The sequence below is a fragment of the Rhinolophus sinicus genome, chromosome 16 (genome assembly GCF_057876585.1).
Source record: "Rhinolophus sinicus isolate RSI-liver-muscle chromosome 16, RSI-T2T, whole genome shotgun sequence".
In the NCBI taxonomy this organism is placed as follows: domain Eukaryota; kingdom Metazoa; phylum Chordata; class Mammalia; order Chiroptera; family Rhinolophidae; genus Rhinolophus; species Rhinolophus sinicus.
In genome coordinates this window covers 192,115,297-192,129,484 of record NC_142516.1, presented here as the reverse complement: position 1 = coordinate 192,129,484, position 14,188 = coordinate 192,115,297, and the positions used below count along the sequence as shown (strand labels likewise).

The 14,188-nt window shown below is 50.1% G+C and overlaps 1 protein-coding gene across 3 annotated transcripts in view; it reads left to right on the top strand.

Moving 5' to 3' along the window:
* The window catches only part of MYOM2 (myomesin 2), a 79,357-nt gene that overhangs the window by 19,512 nt on the left and 45,657 nt on the right, over positions 1-14,188 (top strand). For all 3 annotated transcript variants that reach the window (XM_019737583.3, XM_019737582.3, XM_019737584.3), the window contains exons 9-14: positions 447-611; positions 2,470-2,631; positions 3,545-3,686; positions 5,629-5,828; positions 7,008-7,061; positions 11,655-11,782. In XM_019737583.3, the coding sequence (XP_019593142.3) occupies positions 447-611; positions 2,470-2,631; positions 3,545-3,686; positions 5,629-5,828; positions 7,008-7,061; positions 11,655-11,782 (851 nt within the window). The remainder of the gene's footprint in view (positions 1-446; positions 612-2,469; positions 2,632-3,544; positions 3,687-5,628; positions 5,829-7,007; positions 7,062-11,654; positions 11,783-14,188) is intronic.

Genomic DNA, 14,188 nt, shown 5'->3' with positions numbered 1-14,188 from the left:
CCAGTGGGGCAAGTTCCAGGACCACACAGGTGGAGGCAGGGGGATCTGAGCCGTCTGGATTCCGAGGCCCACGCAGACTCCCTATGGAGGACGTCCCCAGTGACGGAGCTGGAAGGGATCACAGAAGTCACGGGGTGCCACCCCCGGTTTCTTTGTTAAAATTGTATCTTTCTAAACAAAAAGTCTAAAGCACTCGCAGGACACTGCACTGCGCAGGACTGGAGTCAGAACCCTGTAGCTCAGCGCTCAGCTCCCTGTGAGGGGCCCCGGGATAAGGAAACTGGCCCTTTCCCGCCCTCCCCCTCCAGGTGGCCTCAGAGGAAACAGTCACCTCCAAGTTCGCAGCTGTTTAAACATTTCCCTAAGTGCATGTATTTGTAAACAGAGACTTTCCGTGTTAAATGTTTACCGCGCGCCTGTGACCGTGTCCTGTTTGCTCTGCGCAGTGCCCTTGTCGACCGTGGTTCCATATACGCACTTCGATGTCCAGTTTTTGGAGAAATTCGGGGTCACCTTCAGAAGAGAAGGCGAGACGGTCACTCTCAAGTGCAAGCTGCTGGTGACTCCGGACCTGAAAAGAGTGCAGCCGCGGGCGGAGTGGTACCGGGACGGTGAGTGCAGCAAAGCCGCCGCCTGGGGGCGCTCCCGCGCGCACACGCTGTGGTCCCGCCGGCTGTGGTCCCGGAGTTTTAAACGTCAGTGTGAACTCGGCGTTGCTGTCCAGCGCTGCCAGGGGGACAGGCAGGCAGCACAGCCCGGGGCGAGGCCGGGGCAGCTGGGGCCTGCGCTGACCTGGGCTGTCACTGCGGCGTGTGCAGAGGTTCACAGGCAGCGCCTGCAACTGATGAGCCGCCAGAGGTTCCTGCAGCGCCTCCGTAAAGATGTTCTCGACGTCGCTAGGGAGCGAGCCAGGTCTTTCTTTATGTTTCTCCTTGGCTAAAACAGGTAACGTTTGTCAGAGCTTAGCACGTGATGCGCTCTGTTCTGAGTGTGTTAGCTCCATTTTCACAGGGATCCGAGGGGGGGGGGTTAGCTCCTTATTGTAGGTGGGGAGCTGAGAAGAGACACGTGCTCAGGTGTGGCTTCAGGGAGGTGGCAGCGCTGCGGCTGGAACCCCGGCAGCCTGGCTCAGAGGCCGCGTCCCTGACCACCAAACACCTTTGCCTCAGTCAGCGGGTTGTGCTGTGTGTGCCGCCCGTGTGTGCAAACTGTGCGTGGGGACTTGTCCTGGTCTCCTCTGGGCTGTACCCCTAAAGGGAGCTGGGTCTCCATGGGTTCTGTCACAGACTGTTCTGCTTAGTTTACTCAGGAACTAACACAGCGCAAAACGTGACAAACAACGTGCCATTCTTGCCCATGAGACACTTATAATCTAGTGGGGAAATACACAGCATTGTAGAACTCTAAGAAATCTCCCAGAACAGGTTGTGATAACTTGCCACATGCACGGCAGGCCACACAGTTCAGCCAGGAGCACAGGTCTGGAGAGAAGGAGGCTGGTGGGCAGAGAGACGACATGGACAGAAGGAGGGCTGTGTGCCAAAGGGCAGGGCCCAAGAGTGTAGGGGGACCGGGCCACAGAGGACACGTGCGTGACTTTGCACAGGGCAGCTCAGGGTGAGCTGTCGGGTTTGTAGGGGTGCTGGGCCTATGATCTTCTGTTGGGGTACAACACAGTCGTCCCCCCTTATGTGCCATTTCTCTTTCTGAGGTTTCAGTTAACCGCAGTCCAAAAATAGTAAATGGAAAACTCCAGAAATCATTCATAAGTTTTAAATTGTGTGCTGTTCTGAGCAGCTCAGGTGTCTTGATCTCCCAGCCCATCCCAGCCGGGCGTGAATCATCCCTTTGTCCAGCTGTCTCAGCTCCCTGCCTGTGACTCACTTGGTAGCGTCCCTTTATCAGATGGACTATCGTGGTGGGTATCGCAGCGCTGTGTTCAGGCAGCCCATGTTTTGTGTAATAACGGCCCCAAACACAAGAGTAGTGGTGCTGCCAAAGCGGATATGCCGAAGAGCAGCCGGAAAACGCTTCCCTTACGTGAAAAGGTGTGTTTGTGTCATAACATACTGTACATACAGGTTTAGTACCTCCCTGGTTTCAGGCATCCGCTGGGGGTCTTGGAATATGTGCCCCTCGGATAAGGGGGGTGGCTGTGGTTAGGACCATAGCTGCTTTTATTCTCCGTGGGGAGAGAGCAGGGCGACTGTGGTGGCCGAGCAGATTTAATTTGCCTGTCGGTCTAATTGAAGATGCCCCTGAGGTCTCCTGTTTTGACCTTCATCCCTTTCACTGTTGACCCTTGATTCCCACGTGTGAACAGCTCTTTGTGTAAACAGCGTTCCCATGTTTGGACATCGAAGCTTCGTGTCACGCCAAGGTGGCGAGTCCCCCCTCACCATGAGGCTGCACACGTGTGTCCTTTGGCTGACGTTTCTGAACAGATCTGGCGCTTTCATGCTCTTTCAGACGTGCTGGTGAAAGAGTCCAAATGGACAAAGATGTTCTTCGGGGAAGGCCAGGCCTCCCTGTCCTTCAGCCACCTGAACAAGGACGACGAGGGGCTCTACACCCTGCGGATCGTGTCGGGCGGAGGCGTCAGTGAGCACAGCGCCTTCCTGTTTGTAAGAGGTACGTGGGCCTGCGCCTGGGCCGGGTGTGGTTATGGGGCCTGAGCCTGGGCCGGGCGTGGTCATGGGGGCCTGAGCCTGGGCCGGGCGTGGTCATGGGGGCCTGAGCCTGGGCCGGGCGTGGTCATGGGGGCCTGCGCCTGGGCCGGGCGTGGTCATGGGGGCCTGAGCCTGGGCCGGGCGTGGTCATGGGGTCTGAGCCTGGGCCGGGTGTGGTTATGGGGCCTGAGCCTGGGCTAGGAGTGGTTATGGGGGCCTGAGCCTGGGCCGGTTGTGGTTATGGGGGCCTGAGCCTGGGCTAGGAGTGGTTATGGGGGCCTGAGCCTGGGCCGGGCGTGGTCATGGGGGCCTGAGCCTGGGCCGGGCGTGGTCATGGGGGCCTGAGCCTGGGCCGGGCGTGGTCATGGGGGCCTGAGCCTGGGCCGGGCGTGGTCATGGGGGCCTGAGCCTGGGCCGGGCGTGGTCATGGGGGCCTGAGCCTGGGCCGGGCGTGGTCATGGGGGCCTGAGCCTGGGCCGGGCGTGGTCATGGGGGCCTGAGCCTGGGCCGGGCGTGGTCATGGGGGCCTGAGCCTGGGCCGGGTGTGGTCATGGGGGCCTGAGCCTGGGCCGGGCGTGGTCATGGGGGCCTGAGCCTGGGCCGGGCGTGGTCATGGGGGCCTGAGCCTGGGCCGGGTGTGGTCATGGGGGCCTGAGCCTGGGCCGGGTGTGGTTACCGGGGTGTATCCTGGGCAGTGGCCTTAGGTGAAAGGAGGGAGTGACCATACTGCCTGGCAGTGAAGGGGTGTCCTTGGGCGCGTTGATCGTGTCCTTGGAGCAAGTCCATGAGATCCGAGTTGGAAGGAGCTGTCACCAGGCTTTCACGTGCTCCCATTGTAATGACTGATCGATCATCTCTCTCCTCCCCCACCCCAGACGCTGACCCGCTGGTCACTGGGGCGCCTGGTGCACCTATGGACGTGCAGTGCTATGATGCAAACCGAGATTATGTTATTGTCACTTGGAAGCCGCCCAACACGACCACTGAGGGTGCCGTCATCGGCTATTTCATTGATCGGTGAGTGTCTGCTGCATTCTTAACAGGCATAGAAACATTCCTGAAATGGATATTATTGTGGACAACCTATTTGGATGTTTTTCTAGACTCAGGCTCATGCTGCCACTGTTGATGGCATCTGGTACATGCTGTTTTTTTTAGTCACTGGGAAGGATCGCCCTGTAGGCAGGGCCTCATGCAGCCACACGAGGTCTGTGTTGCAGTCACGACGATGTTGCCGGATCCACACCAGTGTCACATCCTGTCTGCTTCTCCAGGCCGTTTCCAGCCGGTTTCCGGTGCTGCCAGGGGTCAGCCTGGCTGGGGACGGGCCTGGCCGCAGGGTCACGTTCAGCCCCGTTCCTCCCTCCAGAGGACTGGAGAATGGGCTTGGTGAATGCAGCCACATACGCAGGCTCCTTCACACCCAATGTCCTTACTTCTTCTGTTAAATAAGGTTTCCTTCTTGTTTCCAAGTAAAAAATATTGACGTTTTGAAGCACAAAATTTTGGAATCTTCCTTTGAGTTAATAACTAGACATAGGTCATCATTCAACCAAACGGAGTTTAATCTCTTTGTGTCCCTTCATGTGGCGGGTGCTGCCTGGGGAGGACCCGGGGGAGCCAGTGAGGTCGCTGGACCTGCAGTTTAGGCCTCAGCCGGACGGTTCAGTCACTGAAGAAAATTATAGTCGAAGACAATGATTTAGGAGGAAGATAGGAGGGTCTAAGCTGTTGGGTTATTGGCAGATGGTCCCAGATAGGCATTGAAATTTTTATTCATATAAAACACAATGAAATGCGATGGTTATTTCAGAAAAAAACATCAATCAACTGATTAAGTTCTCTCCGCCCTAACAAGGCTATTGGCTTAGCTAAAGTATTTACACCAGTGTAATATTTTGATATGCCAGCGTCAGATCTGCAGAATGTTGTTCAGGGTTTACTTGAATTAAACAAATTAACAAAAAAATAAAACCAAAGCTATTTTGTGTTCCCTGTAACATTTGATAATTTTTCCAGCCATCTGGCAAAAAAGTTTCTTGTGCCACTCAGTTAATGATCCACTTTTTCCCTCATTAAAAGAGACAAAATAGCAGAACTCTTATGACGCAAGTTAGCCCACGTGGGTCAGAGAACTGTCATCAGAGATGCTGAATAATTGGAGGAAAGAGAGTTGATTCTTTCTAACACCAATGTGCAGCCCTGATACTCTGAAAGACTCATTTTCTCAACTTGCTCTTTTCTCCTGGGTTTTTGACAAGAAGTTTTGATATTGAAATATCTCAGCCTTTCAAAAATGGAGGTTAATCTTTTCTACATTTCCAGATTTCTGGTCAGGACTTAATTAATACTTCCATATTCCACATGAGAGGCCTCCTAGAAAGAATCGCATTACCATTATTGGAGCAGACAAACCCGCTGTCCCACGGGAAGTCACTCCTGGGCTCAGCGTGGTGACTTCTGTCCTTGGGGCCCAGAGTGAAGGGCCATTTCACTTCTTCAGCCTCAGCAGACATTGGGGAGCTTAGGGGACCCTGAGAGTTTGTGGTGTAAGTTGATAAAGAACTTTCAAGGATGGGTAATATTTGGAGGAGATTTTGCCTAAATGTGTTTGAAGTCAGGAATTGATCTTAAGCTGTAGATTATAAAGGCTTAGGAATATATATATATATATATATATATATATATATATATATGTATATATATGTATATATATGTATTTATATGTATTTATATGTATATATTTATATGTTACACCTCCTAAATAGCTGTCTTTTAAAGTTTATTTATACTATTTGTATAAATCAATATTTTGACGGCATTGATTTTACCAATGTGAGATCTTTTCCTGTTATAATTATTTTATATATTTGCATACGTATAAATATGTGTATGCCTATATATGTACTTATTAGACTGATATATCTGTTCTTCTCCACGCTGTCCTTTTTGTCTGCAGATGTGAAGTGGGCACTGACAATTGGGTTCAGTGCAATGACGCACCGGTAAAAATCTGCAAATACCCTGTCACCGGGCTCTTTGAAGGACGGTCTTATATGTTCCGGGTGAGGGCGATCAACAGCGCCGGTGCCAGCCGGCCGTCCAGAGCCTCTGAGGCTGTGGCTGCCCTCGACCCCGCTGACCTCAAACGGTTACAAGGTAGGTCGCCAACATGCCAAGTTCCACGTCTGGGAAACTTGGGGCCGTTGTGTGTGATTTGCTCTTTGCCCTTCACCTCCAAGTACACGTGAAGCCTAAGCAGCTCGTGAGGGGCTGGCGGTGGCGGCGGTGCTTCCCAGTCGCCTGTGTCCCCAGCGGCGTTGCCAGGCTAAATGCGCTGCACCGTCCTTTGTCCTTCCCGGGAGCCGAGCCAAATGGGTGCACAATTAGACTTTTCTAAGTCCAGCCATGATATAATTTCAATGCATAATGGGGCTTAGAAGGCGCTGAAACCAAGCCACTCTCTTTGGGAATTTTCACTTCACACAATGCAAATAGATTCCTTACTGCGCTTGAACCCTTAATTAGGATTGTCATGAGCTGCTCATTCTCCTTACCACACGATCTCTGGAATCCAACGCGGAGAGCTGTGGAGTGCTAAAGAGTAGTAGGGCCTTTCCAGAATATCAACTCTGACGACTTGGGTAGTGGATACGGTCTGACAATTAAGTTCGCGAACGCGTTGCAAAGATGTTGCTCACCTTTTCTGATATCAGAGGGATTATTCATTATGAATTTGTACCAACTGGACAAATAGTTAACCAAGTTTACTATTTGGAAGTGCTGAAAAGGCTGTGTGAAAAAGTTAGACGACCTGAACTTTTCACCAGCAATTCATGGCTCTTGCATCACGACAATGCACCAGCTCACATTACACTGTCTGAGAGGGAGGTTTTAGCCAGTAAACAAGTAACTGTATTGGAGCACCCCTCTTACTCACCTGATCTGCCCCCAGTGACTTCTTTCTTTACCTGAAGATAAAGGAAACATTGAAAGGAAGAAATTTTGATGACATTCAGGACATTAAGGGTAATACCACGACAGCTCTGATGGCCATTCCAGATAAAGAGTTCCAGAATTGCTCTGAAGGCTGGGTTAGGCACTGGGGTCAGTGTATAGCTTCCCAAGGGGAGTCCTTCAAAGGAGACTGTAGTGATATTCAGCACTGAGGTATGTAGCACTGTTTCTAGGATGAGTTCGCAAACCTAATTGTCAGATCTCATATGCTGTTGGCATCATTGCCAAGGCGAGTGGGACCTCGCGAGCAATTGGGGAAACCAGGGATTTCTTTAGGAAACCTTTGGATGTCAAATTTAGCATCAACCTTTCTCTCCGCAGCAATCCATCTGGAGGGAGAGAAAGAAATTGTGATCTATCAGGACGACCTGGAAGGTAAGTGGCCCTTCCCTGCTTTTCAGCTGCTTGTACCCTTGGGATTTAGGACTGTCATTCTGCACAAGAGTGAGGGAGAGCAAACACCCACAAGGAGGGACACTGTTAACATGTAAGAGTGAAGACCGTAGGCCAAGCCTGCAGCTTAGGGTCTACAGAAGTTAAAAAAAAACAAAAAAGAAAAGCAAGGCAGAATGAGGGGGTGAGCCTAAGAATGAAGGTGTGGTGGACGTTGGTGTTTCCATCGGGGTTCACCAATGCATTCTTTTGGGGACATATAGAGAAGCAACCAAACTGAACCTCAGGTTATTTGATCACTAGCTGATGCCAGATTACTTTCTCCCAGATTCTGTTACTGGAACAGTGTTTGTTTCATTTTTTAAGCAAAAATTTTATTTTTAATAATGTAACTAAATGAATTGAGTCTTTCCTGTCAAATATTGTCCCTACTGCATTTTATGAATACTAAATATTCCTTCCAGAGATATCCAGAAAGATCGGTTTACTAGCATTATCAATCGGGAATCCAAGATTTTAACTGGACTTATAATTAGAATTCATAGGGGACAGAGTGAAAATTTAGAAATAAAAAGAGTTAATTACTTTGGAGCCAGGGCCTAAGGAGACGGACTTTGAGCTCTTCTTCAGAACGGTGTCAGCCCACACTCCCTTCCCTAGACAGCGCATATTCAGGGATCTGTTGGTTGGTTTCATATTTGCCCCCAAATGGTATCCAAAATTGTATGTTCTACCCCGATAAAAATTTTTCTCCGGTATCTCAAAAAAAAGAAAAAAATGCATGTGATTCCCACAGAACACCCTTAAGAGTTCTGGTTAATCCCATGGTGACGTGTAAAGCCTTAGTTAAAACCTCTGTGTCCAGGAGAACTCAGAAACCAGGAAAGGTGCCCAATATCAAAGTACCAAAAGGGGGGGGGGCGGCCAGTTAGCTCATTTGGTTAGAACGTGTGCTCTTAACAACAAGGTTGCCAGTTCGATCCCCACATGGGCCACTGTGAGCTGCGCCCTCCACAACTAGATTGAAACAACTACTTGACTTGGAGCTGATGGGGCCTGGAAACATGCTTAAAAAAAATAAAAGATGGAAAAAAAAAGCACCAACTGGAAAGTAACTTGGGAAGGTTGAGTTGTTATGACTTCCTAAGCAAGGGATTCAAACTCAGGGATTTGAATGACTAAAAACGGCTCCTAAGTACCTTGGACGGGAGGTTCTTGTCGCCCAGACTGTCTAAAGTACGTGTTTCTGACCTGACAGCAGAAAGGGAAGTTCTCTTTCCCCGCCGAACAGAGGAGATCAGTGAGGAGAGAAGGGACCTGAGAGTGGGCACGTAGGAGTGAAAATCCAGTCAGGTTACCTGAAACTGGGAGAATAAGTTTCTGTATAAATGTCGCGTATCTGCTATGAAAGCTGCAGTAGGTAAAGGTCACTGTGAAAAGCACGGGAACAGGAAATCCTGGAATCTACTACGTGTTCCAAGGCAGCAACTATGATATTTTGGGGAGAAAAGCTGTCTTTTTATATATGGATACAGGTGCTTTGGGATATAAATAGCCAGCTGTACATTAAGTGCCAAATAAAGAAATAACCCTATTTTCAAAGACTTGGTTTTCCAACTGAAAAAATGGAAGTGTGGTTTCCAGACACTGTGGATCTTATTTCCAGCTGGAACAGAGTCTCCGATAATGATTTTCATGCTCTTTCTCATTTCCTTTCTTATGAGAAGGTAGGTTTCCTGGCTTCTGGGCCTTCACTGTTTTTGATGCATTCTTGAACGTGGCTGTGTTTTATTCCCACTCTGGGAAACGTTCCAAGGTTCTGCTGATGAGGCTGGTCGTGGAAGGCGGAGGATAAAACACTCAGAGGGGACCTGTTTGGCTGGGGATGTTGATACGGCCGGAGTTCAGTGCACAGGGCTTCTGTTCCCTGGCTGAGGCTTTGCTCCCAGCCAATGGTCAGTTTCCATGGCTCAGAACAAACTAGGTATGAAATAAAAATTCCTGTACACTGAGCGGGGTTTGGAAAGTTCATCTGTGAACTTAACTCATGCTAGATGATGAATACATCTTCTAATGTAAAATAATCGAGAGAGAGAGAGAGAGAGAGAGAGAGAGATTCCACAGTGTTTTTAAGCAAACCATTTCTGGTTTTGAAAGTGTGACATTAGGAAGTTCTTGCCTTTTCTACCCCTAATTCTTTCCTTCACCTAAGCTGACCTTTCTCTTTGAGTGTTGTTTTAGCTAGAAAATAACTGCTAATCACCATTTGTTTTAATGAAAAAGAAACATTACTTTTGTTGGTTACAAAACTGCTCTTCTGCTATTTTAGGTTTTTGCTAAATTTTTCTAATCACCTTAATATTGGTTAGTGTTTTCCTTTAAACATGTTAATTAATGTCAACTCTCTTCTCTTAACTTTCCCAGTCTTTCTTGAGTCACTCCATTGAAAAAAGGAGATTCTATTCTGGAAAGGCCACAAAGGCTCTCACAATATAATAAGATTGTTTTTATGTTACTAAATCCTGGACCAGGTCCTATGCAGCTGACATGCCGGTTTCGTCACTTACTCTGAAAGCTCAATTATGGCTGTATAGTCGCCTGAAATCTGTCCTCCTGGGGGCCTATAAATTCCAATGAATTTCATCTTACATTGATTTAAAGAGGAACCTCCTGGGCAGGCTTTGCTATCCCGGGGCTGATAGAACAAAACGCAGGATTTGCGATCAGAAGACCTGGGCTTGGACCCCACGTCAGCCAGTCAGTAGCTGGGTGACCTGAGGAAAGCACTCTGCTTTTCTGACTCCCACCTCCATTCATGTCCCGTTTTCATCTGGTCTTGACGTGACCCATTAGGACAGGGCTGCAGACAAGCGTGATGCTGAAGCCAAGACCGAGGGCAGGATCCCCCCCAGCAGCACCTGTCCAGGTGGGGAAAGCATTCGGCCATTTCCGCTTTCACATACCTTCCCCTCTCCAGCTGCTGGAGTGTCGCTTTGGACAGCAGTTTATCTCTGTGGCTCCCTGGGGCCATTTTGAATTGTCTCCTCTTCTGTCTGTGGTGGGGGTCACCTGCTGGGGCACCACTGAGCGTGTTGCCGGAAGTCCTGGTAACTCAAGCATCTTAGCCTGGTCGGGATTCTGTGCTGAAAGAGCTGGAATCTTCCTTCTTGCCTAGGCCTCAAATAAACCACTTCTCACTTCATTTCTCTGGGCCGAGAAGCTCTGTGCCAGGGGTACAAACAGTCGGCATTTAGTTCAGACAGTGGGGGGTCCTGGTCTGCATTTGGAGGTTCACAGGCCCACATGGCTTCCATCATTTCCTGTGGCCCTCTGTCCTCCGGGTTTGCATCCTGTGTTGTCTGGCACCTTGGAAATAAGCCACCGTGTGTTTGGGAGTTCTGCGTGCATTGCCCTTGGGGCAGGCTCCCATGCCGTCTCTGCTTAGTGCCCCTTTCTGCGTCTCTTCAGGGGTGACACAGCCATGAGTGCAGAGCAGGCCATTGGGGTGGTGAGGCCCCAGCCGCCTGGCACTCTGGGCACTTTCCTGAGACACCCTGACTCCTCATTTGAAATCGAACCCACTTCCAGATGCTCCCAGCTCAGGCCACGCTGCCTTTATAAGCCAGTTGCCTGTGAAGTGGGCTGCACTCTGAAACTGGACTCCTGTGATATGAAACCCAGTCTTGTTCATGCTGTTTCCATGTGGCTGTCCACTGTGCCGCTGGCAGCAGGGTCCCCAGAGAAATGGCTTTTGGGAAGGGCTCAGAGACATCCTGCGATGTTTCGAACTGTTCTAATCGCGTGCTAAGCTAATTGGAGCTCAGAATATATTGTTTTGAAATTACAGGGGCTGTGGGGCCTGGAAATCTTCCAACTCCCCAGCTTTTTTATGAGAAGCTCTCATACTGGAACATAATACCCCTGACACCTAATAGGACATTAAAAAACAACTTGTGGCAGAAGAGAGATAAGTGGACATGTCTGATTGCAAACCTGTCCTAGGCGTTTCTAAAGGCTTATGCTACCCCTCTGCGATTTCAAATACATAATCACAGGATACTGAGCTGGAGAACCTAGTGGGGCCCGACCTGAGGAGGACAGCGAGCTTTGGAAGCTGACACATAGTTGCAATGCTTGGAGGGCACACAGGACAAAGACAGCTGGAGCAAGCGCCCCAGAGTAGGGTACATTCGGCAAGGCATCCGTGCTGCTGGCATGGGGACAGCACCTTTTGACACACATCCCCGGGGCCGTCAGGCTACCTTTTGGGTCAAATGCTCTATTCTTTCTGGATAAATCTCTCCCTACTTCCAGCTGAAACCCAGGAAGCCTTCTGGACTAGATTCTTTTCTTGTCGACGGGCTTATGTTAGAGGCAGGGATAACTGAATGATCTCTGCCAATCCTCTGCCTGGGCGCTGGAAAACTTTCCCAAAATAGAAGTGAAGCAAAGGCCAGCACTGAGAGCAGTTCTTCCATGCCGGCCGCGTGCCCAGCGGACGGCGCTCTGAGGACGGGCCGAGCCAATGGGCTGACCTGGGGTCCCCCACACTCACCCAGTGTTTTCCTCCTCCAGGTGACGTTCAGATTCCAGGACCGCCCACCAATGTACACGCCTCAGAAATCAGCAGGACGTATGTTGTCCTCAGCTGGGACCCACCTGTTCCGCGGGGGAAGGAGCCGCTGATGTACTTCATTGAGAAGGTACTGTGCTCATGTGCCCAGGCCACAGGGCTTCACAGAGGCTCCACCACTGGTATTTAATACGAAGCCAAAGGTTTTGGCTGAACCGTGAATATGACAAGTGGTCATGTCCGCCTCAGAGGAATTGCCCTGGCTCTGGCTTTGCTCCCATGAGCAAGCTGGTCACTTCACGTCACTAGGTGAGGTCCCCACTAGGCTCAAGCACCGACTGGGTGTGTGTCTTCTTCCTGAGGACTCACTGAGAAGCTGCAGCGCAGGTTGCTGGGCTCTCAGCGTGTTCATGAGTCACATGGCCACTGGGTGGCGATCTTGTAGAGTGAGTCACACTTCAGGTGGCTGAGTGTTAGACGGCCACTGGCTTGAAGACTGTAGGTGTGGACACAGGTAAGGGCATAGTTAGTGTATTGCAGCCCCGCACACACACAGACACACACACACACACACACACACACACACACACACACGCACATGCAACACAGTTTTAAAAACAAAGACTTACTACAGGCTGTGTACACTGTCCTATCGCCCTAGAAGGTGCAGGTCGGACCCACCCTGTGATTTGGTGACTCACTGCTGGGTTGTGGCCTTTACAGTCCTGCCAATCTATAACTGGTTTTGTGGCACTAAGTTAACTCACAATGTAATACATAGTATGACGTGTACAGTCCACACAGAATATCACACTTAGCATGAGCGTCTAGTAGGCAATGCAGTGACGGTCTCCCAGAAATAACACTCAGGTGAGGCGTGGCAGGAAGGGGGGTGGCAGTAGGCACTGTCTCCCACTACACAGGGGGAGCGGCCCTCTGGCCTTCCCACTCTCTGCAAAGCTCAGTTCCCTGGATGGCTGTCACTGGTGTGCTGCAGGGCAGTTAGCTTGTGCTTTCTGGGTGACAAAATACAGTGTTTGCACAGCAGACATCTGCGTGGTCAGACCCAGATGGTGCTGAGCCAGGAGGAAAGGTCTTTCCTCGGCCCCTGCACAGGCATCTCCCTGTCCATCACCACCATTGCCAGAAGGAGCGAGTGTGAACAGATATTTTGGAAAGAGGACCTCATTGCTGGGGCCACATGCCTCAGAACCTCCATCATCATGGGGGAGACACACGTGGCCTGTGTGCGAGTGCTGGACAGGAAGCTGCCAGGGCTGCCCCTGTGAGGCACGGTGTCCAAGGGGCGTGGGGGACGTGGAGCAGTGGGGGCCCCAGGTGGGAGCTGGGCGTACGGTGGTCCACCCACAACCCATCTCCAGTGGTCTTTGGTGACTTGATTCCTATTAGAGCCTACAAGGAACCATGGGAATACTTAGAGTTTATTTTCTGTATTTATTCTGGCATTTGCATTTATGTTAGGAGTACGCACGTGGCGATGGGAGCTGCAGCCCTGTAATTAACACCGTACATAGCCAGCAGCCAGTGCACTGCTCTTTAGTATACAGTTTTAATCATGGATTTCCCTCCCTGTGAGTGTCGCTTGATAATTCCTCACCTAACCTTAGCCAAAAGCTGTTCGCTCTGGGTCCACGCAGGCCAGTGCCTGGCCTGTTCTGTCTGGTTGAGGCCCACGAGCTCAGCGTCAGGTGGCTGGTCGTTTCTGCTGAGTCCTGTGGGTGCTGAAGGCTGCGGAGCCCTGTGTGTTCTCAGAGGCCCAGAACGTGCCCTGGGTGACGCCCTGGAAGGTGCTGGGCTGCACACCCTCCTCTAGCCCCTGCTTGAACCATGAGCTGCTAGGGATGTAGGCTTCCAGTTTTTCTTGGGCTTCTGGAAGTTTGGAAGTAAGTCTCTTGCAGTTTCCCCCCCTACTTCCCCTACTTTCTCCCTCTAACACAAGGGTCCTTTTCTCTGATCACCCAGCCAAGTGTCACCCCCACCCCAATGGAGAACTCACGCAGGCATGTGGGGGCCTCTTACCACGGACACCTGTGCCTACTCCAAGAAAGTGACTTCACTTTTGCTAAAATGAGAGAAAACCTGTCCTTTGAACATGAGTCTAATTTCCGGAGGCCTGGGGTGTTGCTCAGACTGCATTCCCAGTCTTCTGCCAGCCTCCAGCTGGGCCATGTACACCCAACCTTGACGACCTCAGGATTTCTTTGAAAAAGGGGTTTTTCTCTGTAGGAAAAAAAATTAAACGTGTACTTGTAATTTTAAAAGTAATTATGAATGATAAAAATTCAACATGCAGTACAGAACATTTGGAAAATACAGAGACATCATATAAAGTAAAATTAAAAGCACCAACAATTCCTTCATATAAAATAGTCACTATTGACAAATGGCATATATATTTATAGTCTTGTCCTCTACAGGTTTTTATATACTTGATATATCATAGATATGATTGGCATTCTTTATTACATTTAACAGAATGATACAATTCTCATCCTATTAAAGATCTTTATACAAC